This window comes from Anser brachyrhynchus (genome assembly GCF_964034855.1).
Source record: "Anser brachyrhynchus genome assembly, chromosome: 7".
NCBI classification, from domain to species: domain Eukaryota; kingdom Metazoa; phylum Chordata; class Aves; order Anseriformes; family Anatidae; genus Anser; species Anser brachyrhynchus.
The window spans coordinates 41,745,377-41,770,063 of NC_137701.1; the positions used below are offsets into that span (position 1 = coordinate 41,745,377).

The 24,687-nt window shown below is 42.9% G+C and overlaps 2 protein-coding genes and 1 long non-coding RNA gene across 13 annotated transcripts in view; all 3 read left to right on the top strand.

Annotated features, from left to right (window-relative positions):
• The first annotated feature begins 1 nt into the window (after position 1).
• Positions 2-9,549, top strand: DAPL1 (death associated protein like 1). Its single transcript, XM_080600127.1, has 4 exons — positions 2-159; positions 3,583-3,667; positions 7,347-7,410; positions 9,277-9,549. The coding sequence occupies exons 1-4, from the start codon at positions 102-104 to the stop codon at positions 9,394-9,396; spliced, it is 327 nt and encodes a 108-aa protein (XP_080456253.1). The 5' UTR covers positions 2-101; the 3' UTR covers positions 9,397-9,549.
• A 511-nt stretch (positions 9,550-10,060) lies between these two features.
• Positions 10,061-20,147, top strand: LOC308198183. Of its 7 annotated transcripts, none has more exons than XR_013953712.1 (3): positions 10,061-16,244; positions 18,500-18,586; positions 19,602-20,147. It is a non-coding gene; the product is annotated as an uncharacterized lncRNA (long non-coding RNA). The 7 variants fall into 7 exon arrangements; XR_013953713.1 differs by having other exon boundaries at positions 19,679-20,147; XR_013953714.1 differs by having other exon boundaries at positions 10,061-14,397; positions 16,166-16,244; positions 18,500-20,147.
• Positions 20,148-23,019: 2,872 nt separating this feature from the next.
• Positions 23,020-24,687, top strand: part of TANC1 (tetratricopeptide repeat, ankyrin repeat and coiled-coil containing 1) — a gene marked incomplete at its 3' end in the record, with an annotated part of 95,227 nt that continues 93,559 nt past the window's right edge. For 3 of the 5 annotated variants that reach the window (XM_080600006.1, XM_080600008.1, XM_080600012.1), the window contains exon 1: positions 23,094-23,219. Of the gene's footprint in view, positions 23,220-24,687 lie in introns of all 5 variants that reach the window. The other 2 variants (XM_080600010.1, XM_080600009.1) reach the window with 2 other exon arrangements.

The window sequence follows — 24,687 nt, forward strand, 5'->3', positions numbered from 1 at the left end:
CCCCGCCCCGCCCCGCCCCGCCCCGCCCCCTGCCGGCCCAGCCCCGAGCCGCCTCACGGGCCCGCGCGAAGCCGGTCCCCCCGCCGCCCTCTCGCCCGGTGATGGTGCGCACAGGGCGCGTCTCGCCCTGCCCGACGGCGGCCCGACGGGCTCCTGCAGGTAGGGGCCGGGGCCGGGGCCGCCTGCGCGAGACTCCCCCTCCTCTGTCCCTGCCGCCGCCGCCCCCGCGGGCCGGCAGCTGCGGGAAGCCCGCCCCGCGCCTGCCCTGTGGCGGCGGCCCCGCGGGCGGCGCGGTGGGGTCTCAGCAGCGTCTCAGCGGGGTCTCCGTCGGTCCGGCCGCGGGCGCCAGCCTCCCGGGCGGGCCCAGTCGCAACCGGTGGTCTGCGGCCCCTGGGGCGCGCGGGGCCTGAGGGGCTGCGGGGCGGCACCGGCAGCGCGGAGCCGGTGGGTGCCCGGGGCCGGGGCAGCCCTGCCCTGCCCTGCCCTGCCGTCCCGGCCGCTCCCGCCGGGCTGGACGCGCCCTGGCGTTTGGCGCAGGACTCGCCCGTTTTCCTCCGCCTTCCCCCCTTCGGCCGGCCACCGCGCCTCAGCGCCTGAGGCGTCGGCTGCGCCGCTCGGTTGCACTCGAACTCGCTCCGAATCAGCCGGAGCAGGCTGGCGCGGGGCCGCGCTGCCCTCCTGGCCGGGCGCGCGTCACGGAGCAGCGGGGAGCAGCCGGGTGCCCGCGGAGGGCGCGGCCCCGCCGCCGCAGCAGGACGGCCTCCCCCGGCGGCCGGAGGGGCGCAGGCCGCGGCCACCTGCGGCTCCCCGTGCGAGCCCGCTCCGTAAGCGCGCTCCGGCGGCAGGCGGCCGGCCGGCCGTGCGGGGGAGTAGCTCGGCGCGCGGCCCGCGGCCCGGCCGGGCTGCTCCCCGCGAGCGCCAGCTGCGCGTGCCGCCGTGCTGCGCGGGAGCTCCTGCGAGGGCGGCGGCTGGGATCGCCGCCTGGCGTGCTGGGAGCCCTCGGTGCCTGGGGAGCGAGGCGTGACTCATCGGTCTCATCTTACCCCCGAAACGTCTTCTGTGTTCTCAAAAGCTTAATTTTCAAGCATGCTTTTACATGTTTGTGAAGTAACTTTTTTTCAGCTTCGCTAGCTGACTTCGCTAGTCCTTTTCTGGATTATTATTTTTTTTCCCTCTCAGTGACAGGGGCAGTTGCATTGCACCTGAAATGGCCTTAAAACCACTGCAGTAGTGCCCTAGTGCTTGTTCTGGTATTTCTTAACGTAGATTACAGTAAGCTGCAGAGGTTGCAGAGACCATTTTCAGGAGGCTTCACCTGCGGTCGCTGCCATGCAGTGACTCCTGCAAAGGAATGCCAGGAAGCGAGTTTCAGCTCGGCACCTAGCGAGCGAAGGCAGTGCAAGTGGATACCAGGATAAAGGCACCCTTTATTCTGGCCACAGCATCCATAGTAACCTTGGGATCTCAGAGGTGCTGTGCCTTTGTTTTGTATTCATTTTTGTCACTGTTGTTTTCCCACCTTACATCTTTGAAAGCTGTGGTGTGTTTTAATACGGAAATTGGTAAGGATTTTGGCACTTAATACTGAACTGTTAAGTTAAATGGATTATAGGGTACTTAAAATATGAAAATTGAGCTCCGTATTAAAACTTTCAGACATCTCTTTTAATTGCTTTCAAAAAAAATAATGAACCAGCTTTCTGGCACATTACAGAAGCATCTATATTACACTCTCCCACAACCACGGAATAGCTGCTAGTAGCAACTATTTTCAAGTTAGTGAAAAGATTGAAATAAGTCTCATGTGACTTCCAATCATAAGCAACTCTTTTCCCAGTGGGCTTGTTGTAGTAGGCAAGACTCTTGATTGGTCACTTAGTGTTTAAATATTTTTTCCCATTTTTGGATATCTTCCTCTTCTTCTCCCACCCTTGTGGTTTTTGTAACGCTTCATAGTGTTAAAAATGTTTCCTTGGCCATGTGTGTCTGATCTCTTCCCCCTGTTAAATTAAAACCATCAAAAGCACTTGTATTTACAAATTGCCAATCCTGCAAATGTGTGCTTAAGTGAAGATCCCACTAAATGAATGATTCCCTTTTGGGGTTTGACACATTCCTAAAAAGTGAATACATCTGCATACCTAACAAGCTGTGGAAGAACAGACCTCCAGCTAAGATCTTGAAATATCCTGGCTTTTTCTTTTTTTTAATCATTTGTTGTTCTTGTTTAAAGATGCTTCTTATGTTAACTCCCTTTCCAGAGAAGAGTTTCACACCTTGTGAGCTTGAGGGTGTTTGGAATTCCGATGCTCTTTACTAGAAGACAACTGGAAATGGTTGGCATTTTTATTTCAGAGACTTATCATTTTGCAGCTAGATTGCCAACAGAATTTTATTCTAGGTCTCACCTGTATTTGAAGCTGTAAGATTGCTAGGCGATTTATTTGCTGCTTAAACAGTAGCATAATTATCTGTATGTAGGCAATGCTGAAAAGAAAAGACAAGCCTAGATACCGCAGAACTACAGCACTCTAACACTGCTTCAAACATGACTAAAGGACAATTGTTAATTCTAAAACTAAACCTGCAACCAGAAAATACAAGGGGATAAGCCAGAATTGGTAGAAAACAGTTGTCAGATAGACAAATGCATGTGCTCAGAAAAAAAGGAGAAAAAATACCTATTTCTCATGCTATTTAGCCAAGTAATTTTTGAAGTTTTCCTCAATTCCCTGTCGTCCCTGCCCCCCCAGTATTTAAGTTTGGAAACTCTGGTCCTGATTATTAATAAGAAGAATAGGAACCTTGTTGTAAGAGGAAACAACTTGTTCAAAATAATCAGAATGCGTACTGAGTTTGTTCCTTCTTATGCTGGCAGTTTTAAAACACCTTTGTGAATGGGAAGAAGGTACTTGTTTCAACAAGATGTTTTAGATAACTTCACATGTTCTTTGTTCAGAATTGAATTTTCTGACATGCCTCAGAACTTAAATTGTTATTGTTAGGTCTTCTGTAGCTTAATTAGTGCTAATTGGTTTTGTGATTGGCAGATATCTTAATAAAATATAATTAAACTTGTTAGAACACAAGTGAAAGATAAACATGCATCTGCATTATTAGCTTTATCCTAGAATACCTTGAACAAATCCTGAAACCTTTATTGCTGTTAGTGATGTTGTTTGAAAACTAAGTGTTTAGAGTTGTGGTGTGTGTTTGTTTGTTTGTTTGTTGGTTGAATTTAAAGTGGGATTTATTACATCTGAGATTTATGGGGGAAGAATTCATACTAACATATTAAGGTGTTAAGATTTAATATAAATTCAAGTGACTGAAAACCCATTGACTTCTTGATTACAGCATTTGGAAGTTGACTTGAATATACTATGACACAGAAGTTTAAAGTCTTTCTTGGAACTCTTTGGCTTACTTCTGTGTATGTGCATGTTTACAAGTGAAGTAAAAAATAGAGTTAAATGCCAAAAGATAATTTTGTGATAACAATTAATCTGGGGTACAAGTATTTTTTCTTTTTTGTCTAGCATGCAATCCTGTATGTACTTAAATTGTGTTTTCTTCTTGCAGTCAAAGCTGGAGGTATGAGAGTGTCTAAAAAGCAAGAAAATGGACTTAAGAAAAATGGTAAACCTCCAGGAAAAGACAAGACGAGGTATTGCACTGCAGGGCTGGTTTCCCTGCCCCATAGTTAAAGTTCATAGGCAACAGGCCAAAGGTTGTAAATAAAGACAACTATTCAACTCTGAAGAGTTTAATTCTTAAAATAACTTGTGCAATTAATAAATAAAATGCAACTTTGAGGTAATCTACTATTAAAAAAGGCTTCAAAACCTAAGGAAGATGCCTTGCAATGAAACACAAAGGCTGAATATCTTCTCTGTTTTTATGCTGTGGAACAGAAATGAAAACAATGTCTTGCCTACCTTTCATTAGTAATGTTCAGTCAGTTTCCAATTAATAAAATTTATTTTAGGCAGTCCATATTCTTAAGGGAATGAAAGGAATGTGTCCCACCCTCCATAAAGAATCTTTTATATCTCCTGTATAGGCCTTATCTCCTATTTCAATCATAAATCTTATTTGTCTTTTTCTATTTTCCACTTCCTAAGGTTGATCAGGCTATTTTGCCCCAAAATGAAGGCATGCTTCTCCTTCTGGATAAGAAGCAGTCAGTGAAAACAAGTGTTTTCTCCTACGGCTTTTTCAAATGAAGACTAGCTATTCCTTACTTTACCACATACCTTTGTTTTTGCACAAAAGTTCCCTCGAAGGTCCTGTGATTCTGCTTGGGCATATCTGGAATTGCAGAGTCATTGCAGGGTACCTCGCTCCCTTCTCATTGCTATGATGTTCAGAAACTAGACGGTGTGACGCTAAGGTGTTGTATCCAGTGATTTGCTCTTGGAATACATCTACTGTGTCCTGATAGAACCTTGCTGTGCAAGGAAGTGGTGTACATGCCCTCCTCCATATAATGATTAGGATATTTGTGAAGGAGTGGAAGACATGAGTTGTAGCCCACTGTCAGCTAGAAAGGGTACGTACCTAATCGTATCCTTTGCCTTCACCAGTGAGCTAGATGCTTCCTGTTGAAGCTGAGCTAATTCATAGAAAAAGACTAGAAATTTGTGAGTATAAGACAAAATGTAGTGGTTAAAGTGCTGAGTTTGGGGGGATGGATCTAAACTTCCACTCCCTGTAACTGGAATGCATTTAATGCTTTTATCCTTTTTGTCAGCTTTCAAAATATGTAATGTGTAAGGTGAGGGTGGAACTTGGAAATCCCTCTCTCTATTGAGTGCTCCTGGTCCTGGCATATGCTTGCTCTTTTTCTAGCCCTCTAAAACTTTAAATTTATTGCTGCACAGTGAATGGCCCAGCTCCACTGAGGAGAGTACAGTTGATCTTGTAGACTCTTGGGAAGAGACCTGGGTTTCGTTTCCTTTAGAATGAGGACAGCCTGGAGCTTGTACTTCCATTGGAAACTGTTTCAAACATCATTAGGGTATGGGTAGACAAAAAACATCTGTTGTTGCTTTAAGTGAATATATCATCTTGTTCTCAAAGAGCATTTTCCACCTGTGGGAGTGGGCTCTGATTTCTGTCTGGATATAGACGCCTCCCACGTTGTGTCGATGTGAGGCTGGTTTTATGCATAAAAATAGACTGAAATGGGTTAAATATTGTGTTGCATCTCACAAGAAAAAAAGAAAGCATTTTGAGCAATCTTTCTATGGCCCTCATGGTAGCTTGTTCTGGGCTTACTGAAGAGACCTGCCCAAACTTGGAGCAGCTCTAGAATCCTGTCTTCTTACAGCATGCCTTGGAATTATCCTGAAAGCTGTGAGTTAGCCCTTCCACCACTAGAGATTTAGAGACTTCAGTTACTTTTAACCTATGAGACAGGTGCCACCTATACTGTGATGTGTCTATAGTACCTAGGTAACAATTCAAAAAGCCTGAAATAGGTAGGATTGCTAAACAGTCTGGCAGGCTTTGGTCTGATTCCTGCTTTTGCTTGTGCGTTTTTACCCCCACTGGGATTTAAGTTGCCTGTATTACTTAAACAGATAAACAGATTTGCATCTGGCATTTCTGAATATCTTTTGCTGCTATCAAGAAGTCTTCCTTTTTAGTTGAATATCTGTGTCTACATTGAGTCATAGTATCAGTGTCTGACAGCCAACACAAAGTACTGTAATCTAGTAGAATCCTTGTGAAATAGATTATTTTACCAGGATTTAAAAGGGAAGCTTGTGACTGGAATGACGGCTGAACTCAGGTTTTGGATGAATGTGATTTTATTTTTACCTCTATTTTTTTTTTCTGGATAGCTTTTAATATTAAAATTAGCTTTGTTTAATTTTATTTAACACTGGCATAGTGACAGTGTTTTGGCAGGCCTACAGAAATCACCACTGTGGGTTTATGTTTGTTTTTCTTTTTCTCAGTGGCTTGGAGGACACTGATCTAAAATAATTTTTTTTGTAACAAAGCTGAGGCAGTAACACTGACTTCCTACCTGTTTACTTGTTCACTGCTCTGGGATCAATGGTTACTCAATATAGTATACATACCTTGTTGGAATGATGGATTTTGTCAGGTTGCAGTCATACAAGTCACAGGAAAATTGTTAAGTAGTAATCATACAGATTCCCTGTCCCTGTGTTTGTGATTCAGATGAGATTATTTGATAGTCTCAAACAAGTCACTGTTACAGCTCTAAGTGGCTGGTCTGAGCTGAGTTCAGTCTTGGCAGGAGCTGAACTTTGAGATTTAGTTCTAAAAAAGTGTACTTACTCTAGAGGTGCTGTGTAATATATTGCATGATAGAACATAATTCATCATCTTAATGACTAATTAGATGCCTGCATGAGTTTATAGATAATACATAAAAATTGGTTATAGCTCGTTATGTAAGAGAAATGGCTTCTGTTTGGGGGTTTTTATTTCTTTAATAACCCTTTTTTTTTTCTGGAGGATTTTAGTTTAGAAGGTTTTTTCACCAATTGTTAGTTGTCTGGGTCCAATCTTGCTGCTGTCTTTTTCCAGAATATGGTTATCCAATGGCATAAACATATATTTAATATCTTACATTTGTCATTTTGGCAAACTATCAATTCCTAAATTGAAATTTCAATAGAAAGTTTATCTTGTCTCATCTTCCGAATCATTAGCTTCACTCAAGCAGTATCTGCTTTTTCAAGAGTCACGGTTAAGGTGTTTGGTACCATGTATATGGCTGATACTGACTTTCCTTGACTGCATTTTAAGCTATAGAGGTGTCACTGCAAATAATAATATCATCAGAAGAATGTGTAATCTTCTAATGCTTATCTGAAGTATTTCATACCCACAGCTTGTTTATTTGGAATGTTGGTGATGTGGCTAATTCGCATTGAACTACAAGGAAGTTAATGGGATAATCTTGTACAAAAAGTTCTTGCTTGACAATTTGCTGATGTCAAAGAAAATATTCCCCTGCCAGAGGATGAATGTTTTTCATAGGCCTAGATTAGAACCAAGAAAATAACGAAGTCAAATTTTTTACTTCTGTCTTTCCATGCTAGACTTCGGTGAAGCTACTCCACAGTGTAAAAAATTATAAAATATAGTATTTTCTATAAAACTATGTATAAATAAAAAAGAAAAGCCACAACACAGATTTTCCATTGCTCTATTCTGAGGCAGCATACTTTTTATATCATATAGTTAGCTCCAAAACTTAAATTTCCATTTTAGAATGTTTTTTATTAACAAGTTTGAAAAATAAGTGGCAGCGTTTTTGCAAGATGGAGATGCTAAATACTTCTCTTTCTCATGCTTTACAGTGCTGTCGTCAGTATTTCAAAAATTCAGAAGATGAGTGTCATACTGGCAGAAGCACTGGACAAAGTAAGTACATGTGGAAGAACAAGATATGTATTTGTCAAGGCCTCTCCATAAAACTAAACAAGAACAAACAAACAAAAAAAAACAGTGAATTTTCCTTAAATTGCTGTCATCTGACATTTGTAGGCTTGTCATCCACTACTAAACATTCCTGATGATAGTCTCTAAAGAAACAGATCGTATGTGGGTGAAATGCTAGATGGCTAAAATGTAACCAGCAATCTCTTATTCTGCTATTTTTTATTTTTTAATTGTTCTGTGCATTTCTACTCCTATTTAGCATTAAATAAGTAGCCACAAAGTGGTTATGTGTATATGTGTTATAGAAAAGTACTATTAGATATTAAAGTGTATTTTTTTTTTTTTGTTTTAGTGGTATGTTGATTTCAAATTCACGGAAGATAGAATGGTTTGGGTTGGAAGGGACCTTAAAGTCCATGTAATTCCAACCCATTCCATGGGCAGGGACACCTCCCACTAGACCAGGTTGCCCAAAGCCCCATCCAACCTGGTCTTGAACACTTCCAGGGATGGGGCATCCACAGCTTCTCTGGGCAACCTGTCCCAGTGCCTCACCGCCCTCAGTAAAGAATTTTTTCCTCATCTCTAATCTAAATCTACCCTCTTTTAATGTAAAGCCATTACTCCTTGTCCTGTCACTACACCCCCTGACAAAGAGTCCCTTCCCTGGCTTTCCTTTAGGCCCCTTTGGTACTAGAAATTTTACTGAAATGTGGAGAAAAGCTATCAGTGACATAGTAATTTTTTGGCAGAGCTGGGTTTGCAACCCAGAACAAAACATAGTCTTCAGTACTATCCACCTATGGAAATGGCTTTAACTTCTCTAAGGATCCAGCTCAGAGAAGAAAAAAGATAACTTAAAAAGGAAGTGGGTAGTGTTGCTGACAAGTGCACAGGTGGTAAGCTAATGTCAAACTGTTTTAAGTGATCCTTGAGACAACAGGTACAACATATTCCATTGTTGCTCCATATACAGTTATTTCACCTGAGGACTGATACAAGATAGTCAGACATCTGACTGATTTCTCTCTTGGAAATACAAGATTACTTAAAATTTTATGTCACAAAGCTGCTGATAGACCCTTTTATTCATCATTATGCTTACAGGTCTAGTATCTCTTGCTAGGTTGTTGATGCAGAGTCTTACACTTAAATATTGCAAAAGCTGATTTAACAAGCAGCTTTTTAATTTGCATGCTAATCAGATCTGACTGTTCTCATCTGTTTTTCATACTCATGCAATCTTTAGATTCTGAAGCATACGAAGAGTTCCTCATCCATAGAGCTTTGTAAAACATCAGTCACATTTCAACATAAGCCTTTCATCAACAGATGGGATCAAAGCTTTACTATGTAGATCTTGAAATTTGGCTTAGACTTATTTGTTAAGGTGAAACAGAGATATCATCTTGTTTTTCCTCTACTTCCCATCTCCTCTGCTCTGATCTACCATTTTCTTCTACAGCTGGTTTCCAGAATCTCATACATAAACCTTCTTTAGAAAGTGATAATTAAATATTACAATGATGGTGGTTTGAATCAGGAAAAGTAAGAATTTGTAACCACTTACTGTTAACTCGGTTACAATTTATTTGTTCTGCTTTCCTTATCTTGTCAGTTCATTCTATGAACTACTGAGAAAGTCAATAATTCACAGAAGGTAGTCAGACTAATTTCAAAACTTTAAACCAGAAATTATTAAATGTACAGAATCACTGAGTTCTCTGGTGATCACTTGAACTCTTTGTAGAGTTAGGTTTAACTACTTTCATGTGATGGAATTTAGGAGGAGAACAACAGAAAAGTTGTATTCTATTACAACTTTCTTCCCTCATTTTAATGTTACAGATGAGCCACAAAATTCCTGCAGCAGCATTACAAGTTGCTCACCAAAAGCCACAGCCTGCCTTGGAGAAGTTCATGCTGCCTAAAAGAATTTACATTATTCAACAGCCACGGAAATGTTAAAATATGCATTTAAAAACTCATGTTTACATAGAAGCAAATTTCTATTCTAAATAGCACTTAGCACACTGTGGTAAAGGATCAAAAACTGTGGAAATAGTTGCCATGTATCTTACTGTGTTTCTGTTAGTGACAATAAAATACTTTATAAAAAGAGTTACTCAGTTACTTGGGTTTTATTAAAATATATAGCTTCTGTCTAATCTGTTTTTACTAGTGTCCAATAATAACTCAATGCCAAGAAGCCTAACAGCTTCACTTCCTGTGCGAGTTTTGACTGAAGTACTGGAATTGTCCATCTTCTTTTCCATAATGTTTTTTTTAAACTTAGTGATAGCAAAGGTGAAGTGAATGTGATCCTAAGAAAGGTCACAACTGAAAGGCATGTTTTCTGAGAGAGTTGGTATGTCAATTGTAAATGGATTGAAGTGCTTCTTAAAATCCAGAGATGCCTAACACTTTGACCTCAGTGTTCCTTTGGATCTCTTTTTTTTTTTTTTTTCTCTTATGATTTAGGCTGAGGTGTTCCATACCAATGCCTGTCTCAGGCTGATTGCTTGACATGGCAACTTCAGAAGGTCCTGGGAAAGACTTACAGATTTTTCTGGCATTTGTTTCTGTAAGGAAGTCCAGCTTCTTGTGCACTGGAGCATTTCCTAAGGTGAGGAGGAAGGGAAAATGATGGTTGAAACTGACATTGGAAAGTTGGGCAGGTTAGGAACTTTTAAGGCCCTCAGCTAATGGAGGTTTAGTAGAAATTTGTACGACAGCTAAATTATCTGATTTAACTTGTTAATGCTGAATATGTTTGATTCCAGTGATACGTAAGCAAAATTTTCCAAACACTTTTTCCTTGAAGAAAGATGTCTCAAGAATTTAACAGCAAGAAGCCCCTCTTTCCTTTGTCCTTAATGACTCCTCCACTGGGATCCAGACAGTAGGAAGAGCCAAGTGAGAACAGTCTATGTTAACCCATTTAGGGTTGGGGAGTAGGAATTAAGGAAATACATGACTTGGACTTGAACCTCGGGGATGAGAGGGAAGACATGAAAGCGGAGTCAGGTTGCAAGGAACACAGTGATTTGCATATGGAGTCTAAGGTTGGGATGCTAGAATGGCAGATGAGCCTGAAAAGCGATTAGACTCAGTACAGATGGGAAGTAGTAGGGCCTGAGGGATCAAGCTTGAAAATGGGGAGGAGCAATTGTAAATAAAAGTACAGGAAGTATCCTTGAGCCTTGAATGCTTATACTGTCAGGAAAGACAATAAAAATAGTCAAAGTCCTGCCAGAGAATAATTATGTCCTGCTGCTGGTTGGTTGGGTAGCTCAGCTTTTTTTCTTGCTCTGAATCTAATTTTGCTGGGACTTTTTTTTTTTTTTTTGAGGTAGTAATTGCAGATGAATGTGCCACTAAAATTGCAGTCAAGCACTTGAAGCAGACTTGCTCAATATGAAAAGTGATGCTCAGAAATACATTTATATCATCTGTGGGGTTTCTTTTCATAGTGTGCTGCACATGACTACAGTGGAAATTCATTAAACATATGAAGCCCTCTCCTTAGAGGAGAACCCCAGGTGGGTTACTCAGAATTAGTGTTACCACTTAACATGAATGTCTGCTTCACTTTATTCATCTGTGAAATGTAAATAACTTTATATGTTGATTAAAGATTAAATTATGATCACGGGAGGTGGTGATTAGTAGTATATGCAATAAATAACTTGGTTACACCCTGAACAAATAAGAAAAATTAAAATACCTCTGCTAATACATGTTCACTACAGAATGAATGCCAGAAAAAAATTTATAATTCTGATTTTTACCCTTTTTTTTTCCTGAAGAAAACTAATAGCTAGTGAAAATAATGGGGCCTGATTCTGATGGCCTGTATGAATATTTCTTTCTCTGAAGTAATCTGCTTTGGAAAACCTATGCATATTCTTGCCAAGGATGTTATCCAGATGAGGTTGTGTTAGTAAAAAGGATTATCTTCTTTTGGATTACACCCATCAACCTTCCCCTGGATGCTATGATTATTCTGGCCTGTGCTTAATATATACTTGAGTGAAGAATCAATTCAAGCATCTTTTCCTAATAACTTGAAGGGATGGCACGCTACAGAAATGGGTGACTGGTAAATTGCACCCTGCTGCAAGAAGCTATTCAAATAGCTTGGGAGCAGAGAGATACGGGATCCTTGTTTCTATCCTGCACCCCTAGAGTGGCTGAAAACACTACTGTTCTAGCTGTGTGCAAATTACTGTGGGAATCCAGTCACTTATTGCAGTACTTCATTGTTGCAGCTGCATAAACTCCTATGTTGTGATCAATATTAACATTGCTGTGACAGTGAGTAAACAGAAGAATCTGACAACCCTTCTACTTGTTCCATATTGAATTTTTGCAGTCTGTTCTCTAATGAATATTATCTAAACAGTTTAAAACAATATGTTCAGGGTAGGGATGGCATGCTCAATACAGAAAGTAACTATAGGGAATGTTTTTATTGACATAAATCAAGTGGTCATACAATCGTTGCTTATGGACCTAATCCAGTTTTAATAGGTCCTCATACAGTGCACCTTTAGCAGCTTCAATACTATATAGTTGAATTAAAAATATTCAGTAACTCAGTTTTCTCCAGTATAGTGACTACTCTATCTGCACTGGGAGCTGTGCAGCATAGGCTCAGTCTACGCTTCTAGAAGCATCAGTCATCCTGGAAAAATGCATCTGCACGTGTTGCAGCAGTGCCTAGGATCTGTAAGTGTACAGTGCATATTTGGAGTTATGGTATGGTAGTTTCAACCGCACTATCACAAAGCCTGCTTTAATGTAAAATATCTCCCATATTCTACCTATATAAAATTTTAATGTAGAGAAAGGGGACCTAAGAAGAAGCCAGGAGGCTTAAGTTTGATAAGCTCAGTTTATTGGTTTTACTAAATGTCAAGCAGGTGCAAGTCCCTCTTTTGCTGTAATATGCATCCTGCAGAGGAAGAAATCCTGGCAACTGATCTACTTCATTTCCTGCATTCCCCTGTGGCATTATTACATGTAGCATTTAATGTTTGCTTTCTGTGTCAATAGCACTTGCTATGCTTGGGAGAGAACCTGAAAGTTGGTTTTACTCAGCTGGGCAGCTGAGCTCCACCATAACTGCTTTTTCACTCCCCCCCTCAAAGGGAAAGGGGGAAAAATATGATGGAAAGAGCTCAAGGGTTGAGATGAGGACCGGGAGATCACTCACTAATTATTATTATGGACAAAGTAGACTTGGCATAGGGAGATTAGAGAATTTCATTACCTGTTACTAACAAGCTAGAACAGTGAGAAACAAACAAAAACCAAAAACAAACAAAACAAAAAACTACAACCACCTTCCCCTCCTCCACCCTCTTCTATGCCCTCACCCTGAGCAGCACAGGGGAATGGGGTCTGCAGTCAGTCTGTAATGCTTCATCTCTGCCGCTCCTTCACCGTCACTCTGTTCCCCTGCTCCCCGTGGGGTCCCTCCCGCGGGATGCCGTCCTTCCCAAACTGAGCCTGCGGGGGCTGCCCGCAGGCAGCAGCTCTTCAGGAACTGCTCCCGCACGGCTCCGTACCACGGGGTCCATCCCCCAGGAGCAAACTGCTCCAGCACGGGTCCCCCACGGGCGGCAGCTCCCCCCAGACCCCCTGCTCCTGCGTGGGCTCCTCTCCACGGGCTGCAGCTCCGGCCCGGGGCCTGCTCCTGCGGGGGCTCTCCATGGGCCGCAGCCTCCTCCAGGCCACATCCACCTGCTCCACCGGGGGCTGCTCCACGGGCTGCAGCGTGGAGATCTGCTCCGTGTGGGACCCGTGGGCTGCAGGGGGACAGCCTGCTCCACCAGGGGCCTCTCCACAGGCCGCAGGGGACTTCTGCTGCGTGCCTGGAGCCCCTCCTGCCCTCCTGCTGCACTGACCTGGGGGGCTGCAGGGCTGGTTCTCACTTCTCACTCCCCTAGATGCTGTTCCACAGCAGTTTATTTTTTTTCTTTTTTTTTTCTCTTTTATCAAATCTGCTCTCACAGAGACGCAAAGAACATTACTTATTGGCCTGGCTCTGGCCAGCGGCGGGTCCCTGTGGAGCTGGCTGAAAATGGCCCTTATCTGACACGGGGCAGCTGCTGGACTCGTCTCACAGAGGCCACTCCTGCAGCCCCCGCTACCAAAACCTTGCCATGTAAACCCAATACAAAAGCGTATACAGAATAAACTCTTCTGCTGAAGTGTTTTATAATTAAGAACACTTCCTTTTCAGCCAAGTCAATCTTTTACTTAACTGTTGTATTCTGACAAATGCATTGTCAGGTGCTCTATTTTCTCAAATTTATATATATTTATTAAGGTGTCCTGCTTATGACAGTATTCTTAATAACAAGAACTAAACAGAAAACAAAAATTGTATTTTAAACTTTCAAAGAATAGACTTGACAGTTTTTCATCCTGTATGTGCCATCAACTCTTTGGCATCCTTTTCGTTTGTGTTTGCATCATTGGTGATGCTACGATGAATCAGTTTTACCTTCTGTTTTAGGGAGTTTTATCTAGTTCTAGTCTTAATTTGTTACTTTGCCTATATTTAAATATGAACTACAGCTAAGTTCAGAACATAAGGAACAAATACAGTTGGTTTGCTGGAAAAGATTAAAGCCTTGCAGGAAGCCTGTTTTTGCAAATGATGGAAGCATTTAACAAGAATGGCATGGTTTCAGGAAACTATTTCTTCTGTTGAACTTCTTGATGGAAATAACATTGCTTAATATGGAGTTGTTTCTTGTCTGTAGACTTTAAAACACCTTACAGAAGTGGGAGTGGCTGAAGACAACTGGCAATGAAAACAGATCTCAGTAAATGCTGGTGGTTACAAGGCCTTCAACATATTCTTAAATTTGATAATGTCACACCTTCTGTTTGAAGGCTTAAATAAGGCCCATGTTTTTCTGGACTTCTCTGCAGGGATGAATTTCTTGAGTGAGGGTGAGTGTCTACCTCTTAGCACCTGACTCTCACATTTTGGGTGGTGCTTGACAAAGCTGTTTGGGAATTTGGCAATGTGTAACTTTAGCTGTTGTGGAATGAATTATGGTATGTGTTGTTATTTAGTGTACAGACTTAAGTCTGAATTGAGAGTACGTGACTTCTGACTTCTGTGTGAAGCCATGAAGCAGGTTAAATGACAAAGGAAATACATGTGGCTAATCTGGAAATCTACAATAAAAGGGAACCATAATGAAAGGCTTAAAAAAATAAAATAAATGTTTAAATCCTTTCTTCCTTCTGAGATGTACTCATTCAGTCTGTCCCTCTCCAAGCAGTATGCACAGATTTGTAAATCATTTCTAGCACAGTAACCTCTCCCTGCTACACAAAATCCAGCTGGTATACACACAAACATGTACATCTACTGAATTCCTCTTCAGCTGCAGTGGTGGAGGAATGTGTTTCTGGAATGTAAAAATTCCTTGGCCTAATCAGTGTCATCTGTGACACTGTTGAGCATAACTCCCAAAACAGGTTCACAGTAAGCAATCCTGTTTTGAAACCCTCGCTGTCCTTGATGACCATGGTTTCAACATGCTGCTGTTCCTCGTGTTCCCTTTCTGCATCTCATAGGCTATCCTTTCTTCCTTAGCACGAGCAGGGCAGATGCTTGCAGCTGATCGGTTTAGCTGATCGATTTAGGAGGAATGCATACTTTTTTCATGCTTTTGAGCCATTTGTGCATTAAATCTTTTTAAAGAGAGTAGATGTGATGGGATTCTTTGCAGATACCCAAGATTGCATTCCTTTTGTCTTGAGACCTTAGAGCTTCCAGACCTAAAGCTTTGACTGCTTCTTGTCTTCCCCACTGTTAGCCGAATGGCTGCTGCTGTTCTGCAGAATACATTATTGAACCAGGCTTGTACCTGGTAACTGTTTTCAGTCTTTCTCAGCTACTGTAAACTGTAAGGCACTTTGCCTTCCCTTTTCACTAGTTATCGTTTTCACTTTATTCAGTGAAACCATGCAGAGAACAACAATTCAACCTGATAGTGAGAAGCTTTATTCTTCTTGTCAAACCTGGCCATAGACTCCAGTCCTGGCCATTATTCCACTCTTACTGGATTTTAATGGAAAACTTTTAGATAATTCTATTATTAACATGAATTTCTGGCATTTCAGTTGTAACAAATTACCAATTTCTAGTTCGCTCTTCAGATGAAGAGTTTATTAAAATTATGAAACCTGAGTATTTCTTACCCTCCAGCTTTCCTAGTTTGCTAAGTTGCTATACAGGTTTATCAATCACATCAAGTATAATGTAAGAAACCTCAATAGTTCAGTATTATGAGTATACTACTTTTGCCACAAGAGGTAGCTGTACGTCTACAGCTTACTCAGGTTCTGCCAGCTAAGCTAGCCTCTGAAAATGCAGCTATTTTCTTAGAAGGAGGTATACTTAATCTGAAAAACAAATGCTGAAGTAGTTTCAAAGAAAAATAATAGATTAATTTCTGAAATCATTTGGTATTTCACAGGGGACTCTAGCAATTGTAGAGATACACAGAGCATAACGGTTACAAAACAGTTCCTTTTCCTTCTTACATTCTTGATGTTCATGGCTGTGGTCAATTAAACTGAAACATCAAACAGGGAATACAGGAAAGCGCATACTATATTTGTATTAGCCACACTTGCATAGATAATCAGTATTTGCTGATTTTATAGGTGCTTTCATACTATGTATTTAAACTTGTTAATTTAGAAACAATTCATTCGTCCGTGAACCAGACAACATTGGAAAATTGGATACAGCATTTCATATTCAACTGTTATGTAAAAAGGTATGAAGTTTCTGAAACTGATTTCATTTAATTATTTCAGAAGTTATTTTTATGTAAATGAATAATAAAGCTATCGTAAAGCGTTAGTTTTTATATAATAGCCATCATTTTAGTTGCAAAATATACAGTAAATGCATACTGAAATAGAACAGTCACTAAAATGAATAGTGACTTTAAACTTTAATTCCATCCTACTTTTGTTGCTCATAACTTTCTGCAATTCCTTCTAGTTTAATTTTTCCATATTTGGTATCTTTTTTTTTTTTTTTGAAGCTCGAGAGTTAGCAAAAATTCTGAGCTTAATTTAAGCTGCACAAGCCTGAAATATTTGTTCCCTATATGTTACTGTCAAAAAACATCAAAAACAATGAAAAACAAGAATAGCTATTAAAAAAATAGCTGAAATTGAAAGCTTTTAACTTGGTTTGTTCTGTGGACCTCAGCCTTAAAAAGCGAAAACAAGTCAAAAAGCTACATTCAGACTGAGATAATTTTGTTGGAGCTGTTCAAAAATGCCAGGCAACGATGGATAGACATATAATTTTCTCTACAGTGCACATATATTTGAGCTCTGCTATGCAAAAGTTTTTTGAGGTTTCTAAAGACAGTACTTTAAAATATTGTGGATAACCCTCCAATTATGTTTAACTCTAGCCTCTAACCCTTTAGCAAGGCCGATTTTAGGCTGCTACTATCTTGAATTTTATTTTTTTCTAACTGAATTCAACTCACAAAAAGTAAATAAACAAAGGCATTTAAAAATGTTATAGATGTATTTGTCATGATACATTTATAACTCTGACTGTCTTCAAGAACTTAACTGAAGGATAGCTTTGTTCAGAATGCGTTTATTAGCGCGTGCACAGAAAAAAAAGGAGGTGAGGGGTAGTGAGTGGAATGTCCCAAAACTCTGCAGGCTGTGGCTATAAGGCATTTACAAATTTGGCTGGCAAAATTGGAATGCATATATTGTTTTACACGAATAAGATCATGCTTCACAAATTGGAAAAATTTAAGTTTGAAGCTGGTTGGTATAGTAGAATGATAATGAGCTCAGAAATATTTGTCTTTAACCAACGATACTGTTCCTTTCAAATGGAACACGGACTACGAACCTTTGGCTTTTTCCCAGTTTACAGAAAACCTTTCGGTAGCCTGGCATATGCATTGTACCTTTAAACACTTCCACTGAGACACAAAGTGTTCTTCTGCTGTTATGGCTCACCACATGATTAAAAACAAATTCTCATTTTAAAGAACAGTTTGTCATATTTGTAACGAAAATGTGAAGGACCAGTTTTGACTGTGGTTTGGTTCCAGCTGAAGGGCAGGGGGAGGAATACAATCCCTGTTCCTGAGAAGGACCTCAGTAGCACCGGTGTTCTTGACAGTTTTCTGACAGAGTGAACTATAACCTAAGAACAGATCGTCATCTGTTTACAGAGAAGAAATTCCATTAAGTTTCTTTTGAGACAGTCTTTCCCAACAGAATCTTCAGAAACATAAATTAATACTGTATGCTAGCCCTATTGCCCTAGAAGTATAAATAAAAAGTATACTAGTGAAACAGAACAAATTACCAGCCATAAGCACAGATCTCCTTACTTTCATGACTGTTTTCATGAGATAGATGTTTCTAGTGCTTCCAGCTTTTCAAGACATTCATGGATTTTTTGTTACATCCTGGGGATTTCTGAAGTATTAGGCATCATTTCTTACGTATCAAAGTAATTTTTTCCCTTGACGATAGGGAATGCAGTACTAGTCTCCACATAGGGATTCATTTCCAGATAAATACTACTAGCATTATTTCAAATATAAAACACTCGTGTCCCTCATTCTATGATATTATTATAGTTTGGAGCAAATAATTCATATACAACAAGCTTCTTCTAAACTTTATGATATGCAAACCTTCTTCTATTTTCTTTAGTGCTTTTTCTGAACTGATGTGCTGTGCTAAATACACTAAAGTAAAAACAACAACAACAACAAAGACTAAACACACCAATAAACCCTACCCTCTGCACCAGTCTACGTTAGTTATTTTGACATGGAACAAAAGGATGGAAGGAAAGGGAGGGAGCCTAAAGAGCAAAGAAGAAATTCTAGCTTTTCTTAAATTGGTCTCCAAGACATATTACTAGTGCCTTCTTCCTACTTCCTACTGCTGTCTTTTGTAGCAATTTTGCTTCCACCATTATATGCTGTCCTCATGTGTTTTTTTTTCGTTGTTTGTTTTTTTTATTATTCAGATGACTCCATAAAGAAATTGGAACATTTGGGTGCCAGTAACGATAGACGAATTGTCATAGCAGGATCGGAGAGACAGATGGGAAATTGTAAGGAGATAAAAGGCCTTAATCATTGATCCAAATTCTTCTTTCAGATAAGTGTATAAAGTTTTCACTTATCTGTTCTATATCTATCTATATAAAAGCTAATTTTGGCACACTCAGTAAGCCCATAGGCAGTCTAGACAAATCATGACTTACTGCTTGAACTGTAATTAAAAATCCACGTGTATCAATCACGTAAAGGAATCTATAGTTCTGACCTTTAAATGTTTCAAATCATTATTTCTAACTTTTTAGCATCTGAATATTTTTGTGCTCAGGGAATGAGTAACTACTCACTCATTTTCAAAGACTGCCTTTAGAACTGCTGAAGTTAAAAGAGGGCTACATGGGACATTCTGAATGAGCAAGAGTTCTCATACGTGTAGGGGTTTGTCTTGTGGTTTCTTGAATTTCAAGCAGGAGGCTACGTAAAGTGTACTGAAATTTTTACCCTATATTTTTTGCTAAATTGCATTGCTTTTTGCTGTTGTTGTTTCCTGTAGTGAAGAGTACTTCTTAAAATGCTGTTACGCTCACTTAAAAGATTCCCCAGTATTAGTTAGTTCTATTTCTGAAAGTAAGGCAGAATGATAGAAACCACCACAGAGACATAACCTCTGTGGGAAGGAGAAAAGAAGAGCCGAAGAATGTCAGTGGCTGAGAGTAAATAAATCATCTGAACAGATGAGTGGAAGGTGCAGAGGGCAGAACAGTAGAGGCAGATAAACAGCTGTGGGCTGAATTGTTCCCAAAAGTACTGGAGAGCAAAAATCCTTATGCAACAGTATTGCTCTGATGAGGCAAATAGGGACGTGTTAAAATCAAGCCCCAGTTAAAAATATCCTGATTCTGAGCTTTCCTGTGGAATAGCAGGTCCTAACTCCAACTAACAGCAAACTGTCTTTCAAAGCTTCTAAGTTCATATACAGAGGAAGAGAGAGCTAGCACTGAGCGTGACTAGGAATAGATCCCACAACAGCAGCATCATAGCTCTGTTTTTTTTTTTTTTTTGTCTCAGATTTCAGAGACAAAATCATAAAAGGCTGCCAGAGCTAAGACATTTCCTCTGAGACAGAGAAAACTCCTCTCTTCCAGACAGAGGCCTCATCACACATGCAGAATGGAGGGAAGAGAATGTGATTCTCTGCAGGAGGAGGGAAAAGCTGGTGGCTGAGCTGCACACAGTGTTCTGCCCTTGTTTTGGGACTAGTCTCCAGCTACTGAGCTGCTGAAGTCAAAATGAAAGAAGTGTGAGATAACTGACTTTCTGCTGTTGTACCCCTGAGAGCATTTGTCTCCATGTTGCTCTGCTCCTCCAACACCATACAAGGCAATCATGTCAAGTGTTCTTTTGAGGATGCTCTTCTGTGTAAGACTGCAACTTGTTTTTGAACGCATATATGGATTCTCTTCTGTACCCCTCAGAGACCCACTGAAAGATGCTGCGTGAAATGCATGCATAGCATAGAAAATGTCCTGCAGTACTCTGAATCTGTAGTAGTTATTTTGCTGTTAAATTCATATTTAGTTGTTCGTGATGAATTAAACATGAAGATAAATCGTAGTTCGCTCAGCAAATCCTTACTGTTATTTATAGATGTATTTCATACTGTCCCTACATTTTCCTTTTTTGGTGTGAGGAAGATTGGTCTTTTTGTTAATTATATGAAACTGTGATGTAGAAATTATATGTAGGGAAGCCAATCAGCTTGGCCCAAATGCAGGGAACAGCTGGAGTATTGGACGTTTGGGATGGAAAAGGCAAGCCATTCAAGACTGGGAGAGAAAAATACATCATATGAATGTTTCTACTAACATTATCAACTGCTGTGCTCATAATGATGGCATTCAGACCACCACTGCTATATGTGTCTTTACCTACTAAAACAAACAAACAAACAAACCTAACTCTAAAACCATTGACATGAGATGGTTATCTAGATGTAAAAACCACCTAGAGATAATGCTCTGTAGTGGTTACTTTGATACAGCTCATCAGGGTTACCACAGGTAGCAATAACCTCAGTTAGCTACACCAAAGTAAAAATATCTGTACTTCATTTCAAATAGAATTTTATGCCAACAGAACTGTTTCAATTTACCTCTTGTGATATAACAAATCCTCCCTGCTTCTGCAAAAATCTTAAGTGTCAACATTAAAAGCAAGTTAGAATGACTATTGTGCTACTCAGATAATGTTTTAACAAATTCTTTGAGTAATGCTGAGATCTTTGTCACCAGTTATATTCTGCTCATCTATTTGATGTTTGATTTTAAATCTCATATTTTAAAAATCATGAAGTGAGCATAAAGATTTTCAAGTAGAGTTCTGCAACGGGGAACTAAGAGATTACTAAGTACCAGTTACTTAAGTAAGTTACTGTCAAACACAGTTGAACTGTTTATACAGACTAAATGCTCTGAGGGATACACAATGGCAGATTAAAAATAGACACCTGAAATTGTTTTCAACCATCCGCACCACCCTTCCACCTGGGAATATTACCTAGCAATTGCATTTTTCCATCAAACACAATTTGTTTTATTGCTGCAGTTTTCAAACCACTATATTAAGGTAAATGGTCCTCAGATCTCTTTTACCTTATAGGCTGATCAGAAAAAGTGTCAGTTGAGGAGCTGATACATACGTACACATACTTTGCAGACAACAGAAGGGTAGGGAGCATACAAGGGAAGCAGCATCCAGTTTTAAGCCACTGTTGCACATCTACTGATGGTTTCACTAAATACACAGCAGGAGTAGGGTTAGGGTTAAAACCTTCAGAACCCTAAACTTCAGAACTGAATCTTTCATTTTTAAATGAAAAAAATCCTGAAATTAATGTCACTGGTCTACTGTCTATATAAAAATATGGACTAGTTCATTTCTCATTTTGTAACAGAGAAAACACAAATATATATAGGTTTTGATAAAAAGGATTCAGTATTTATCTTAGCCAGCGTTGCTATATGCTTTTGTTAGTGATCTCCACGTGAAAGTAAGCTTCAAATAAATGAATAAAAAAGCAAGTAGGAATGATTCACATCATCTTATGAAAATATGCAAGAGAAAAGAAAACAAAACAAACAAAAGAAAACAAGTGCTCAGATTGCAAAGTCAAATCTCAGAAGCCAGAAAATGCCTGAGTTAAGGTCTGTTAAATAAGCTTTTAATGTCAAGTTTTCTTCCATTACAGTAGTTATATATCATAATCAAATTTCCCCAGTTATATTGTCGAAGAACTGAATGCTTTAGGACTGTAACTGCATCATCTTCAGCCTTCATTTATTCAGTTCTCTTCTGCACCCCAATTTTTCAGTATCTTGAAAAATGCGACACAGAAACCAGAAACCATATCCCAGTGCTTGTTTTACCAAGGGTGTATTCAGAAGTGGTATTGCCTCTGCATACGCTCACTAATCCCTTGTTTATATGTGCAAAGAATGCATTAACTTTTTTTGCTGCAGCACCATTCTTGTTGAGTTGCATCACCATTATAGCCCCAAGTCCTTTCAAAGGTGCTGCTTTCGAGCCAGAGCATCTCGCCTTCTGCACTGCGGGCATGGCTCTCGTTCCTTGTTCCCAGATGAGTCAGTGTGAATCTGCCTGTCTTACATGCCTCGCACGGCCCAGTTTACCAAGTAATTTGGATGCCTCTGAGAAATTTTGTCAGTATCAATTACATTCCACCAATCTCTTTGTCCTTTGCAGATCTCGTCTGCAACGATGCAATCATTTTCAGTGTTGTTTCAGCCTTTTTTATCAAGGCCGTGTTGTCTGAAGCGTGATCGCAGTACTCAGGAGGCACCTAGAACCTGCACGTTCCCCGAGCGTGAGGAGGCACTGTCCGGGGACGGGTCGCTCCCAAGTGGTTCGTGCATTCAGAGCAGAAGCACCACAGACCCGAGCCGCGTTCGCAAGTTTTCAACATCCTTAACCTAGCTGAGGCCACTGACGTCCAAGCACGCTGCAAGAAAAAGATGAGGAAAAGATTACGGAATGGGACACGCTCGAAAGGCTGCGCGCATCAGCACGCGTACGCCTGAACCGAGCAGCCTCCGAGGTGCCGGCACCCCGCCGGCCGGAGCCGTCGCGCCCGGCCCTGGGGCCGTCGGGGTTGGCGGCCGCCGCCAGTGCGCCGCCCGCCGGGGGGGCGCTGCCGCGAGGCGGGGCGCGGGGCCGTGGGGCCTGCGGGGCCGTGGGGCCTGCGGGGGCGTGGGGCCTGCGGGGCCGTGGGGCCTGCGGGCCCTGCGCGCTCGGGCCCGCCGCGGGGCCGGCCCAGGCCTGGCGCCGCCGGCACCCGCCCCGCTGAGCTCTGCTGCGGGCCGTGCCGCGGGCCGCGCCCTGCCGTCCCGCGGGGGCTGTGCCGAGCGGGCCGAGGGACGGGCCGAGCCGAGCCGAGCCGAGCCGCGCCGCGCCGCGCCGAGCCGAGTCCCGCCGCCCCGCCCCGGGCGCTCCCCGCCCCGCGGAGCCGGTCCTGTGGAGGGGCGGCCGCGGGGTGCGCGGGGCGGGGACTGCGGCCGTCCGCCGGCGGTGAGCTCATCCCGCCGCCGCGCCTGGCTGGCCGCGGAGGAGCCCGGCTGGGGCCGCGCCGCGGGAGCCGTCGGCGAGGCGAGCGGGGTCCGCGCGACGGAGGTGAGCGCTCGGCACCCCCTTCTCCTTCTCTCCCCGTCCCCCGTGCCGGCGGGTGCGGGCAGCGCCCTTCGCCCGCTCCCTCCAGCGGCGCTCGGCGGCGCCGGCGCGAGAGAAACTTCGTGGCCGCGGAGCGCGGCGGGGCCGGGCCGAGGCGGGCGGCGGGGCCGGGGCGGGCGGCGGGGCCGGGGCCGCGCCGCGCGGGTGGGGGCAGGGAAGGGAGAGGCGCGGCGGGCCCGGGGCGGGCCGGGGGCAGCGCCCGCGGGGCGAGGCCCGGGGAGCAGCCCGGCAGGCCGGCCTGTGTGCCCGCCTGCCTGCCGCCTGCCCCGCGTCCCGGCCGGCGGGTTGTCGCGCCGTGGTGGGAGCAGGAGCCCGGCCCCCTGGGAGCGCGGCTGCCGTGCGGCTGCTGCGCCCGGCGGCGAGCCGTGAGGAGGACGCGGGCGGCGGCCGCGCCTGACAGCCGGGTTGTCCCGCGGGCGGGAGCGCCGGGCCGGGCCGGGCCGGGCCGTGTGGGGCCGCGGAGCGGTGCCGGGGCCCCGCCCGGTGCCCGCCCGGGAGGCGCGGACGCCGCGCGGCTGGGCCGGGCCCCGCGACGGAGGGCTCGCGGCGGCGCGGCCCTGCCCGGCCCGGCCCGGCCCTGACCGGGCCCCGGCCCCGGCCCCCGCCCCGCGCCTGCCCTCGCCCCGCCGGGCTGCGCTGAGCGCTCGCACAGCCACGCTGCCGCGGAGTTTCGCAGGATTGCTCGGTCCGTGTTAGTGGCTTGTAAAAATACCGCGTGAGCTCGTGTTTCGGATCGCGGTGGCTTAAGAAAGTACCTCGATGGCTGTGAAATTAAAAAGCGCCAGGAAATGCGGATGGGAAATCAGTGTGATATCTTGCATCCTGCAGAACTTCCTCCCGCGGTTGGTTGATACGCAGCTGCCAGAAATGAGCCTTCTCCTGTTTGTTCTGATCCAACACTTAAGTGATGGGAAAGTAGTATCGTGACATTAAATAATGCTAGTAAACGAGGGAAGCGTGAATACAATTTCTGTTTGTAATTGCTAGTGCAGTGTGTTTAGAGCTTCGTTTATGTGGGCGCTCTAAGGTGCTGGTCGTCTTGCTTTCTGAGCTTAGCTAACCATCGGAATGGCGATAAATGGTATCGGCTGTAGAGCCACAACATATTTGGTGCATTGCCAAAGTCGCTCAGCTTCCCATAACAGTCTGTAGGAAAAAGACGTTTTGTGTGTCTAACCGCAGTCCTGAAGTTGATGCCATAGCAACTTTGTGATCTGAGCATACACTCTGGAAGACAGCTAAGCAGTCTTAGCAGAATTATTCTGTTTTTCTTTAGCTGAACTTCGTACTGTCATCAGGATTAAGTCTTTCTTTGAAGATGGAAGATTAATCGACACGCCTTCAAACTTTCTAGTGTCTAGGAACATCGGCCTGATCTGTTGGTTGTTTGTAATGACACCCATAAACACAT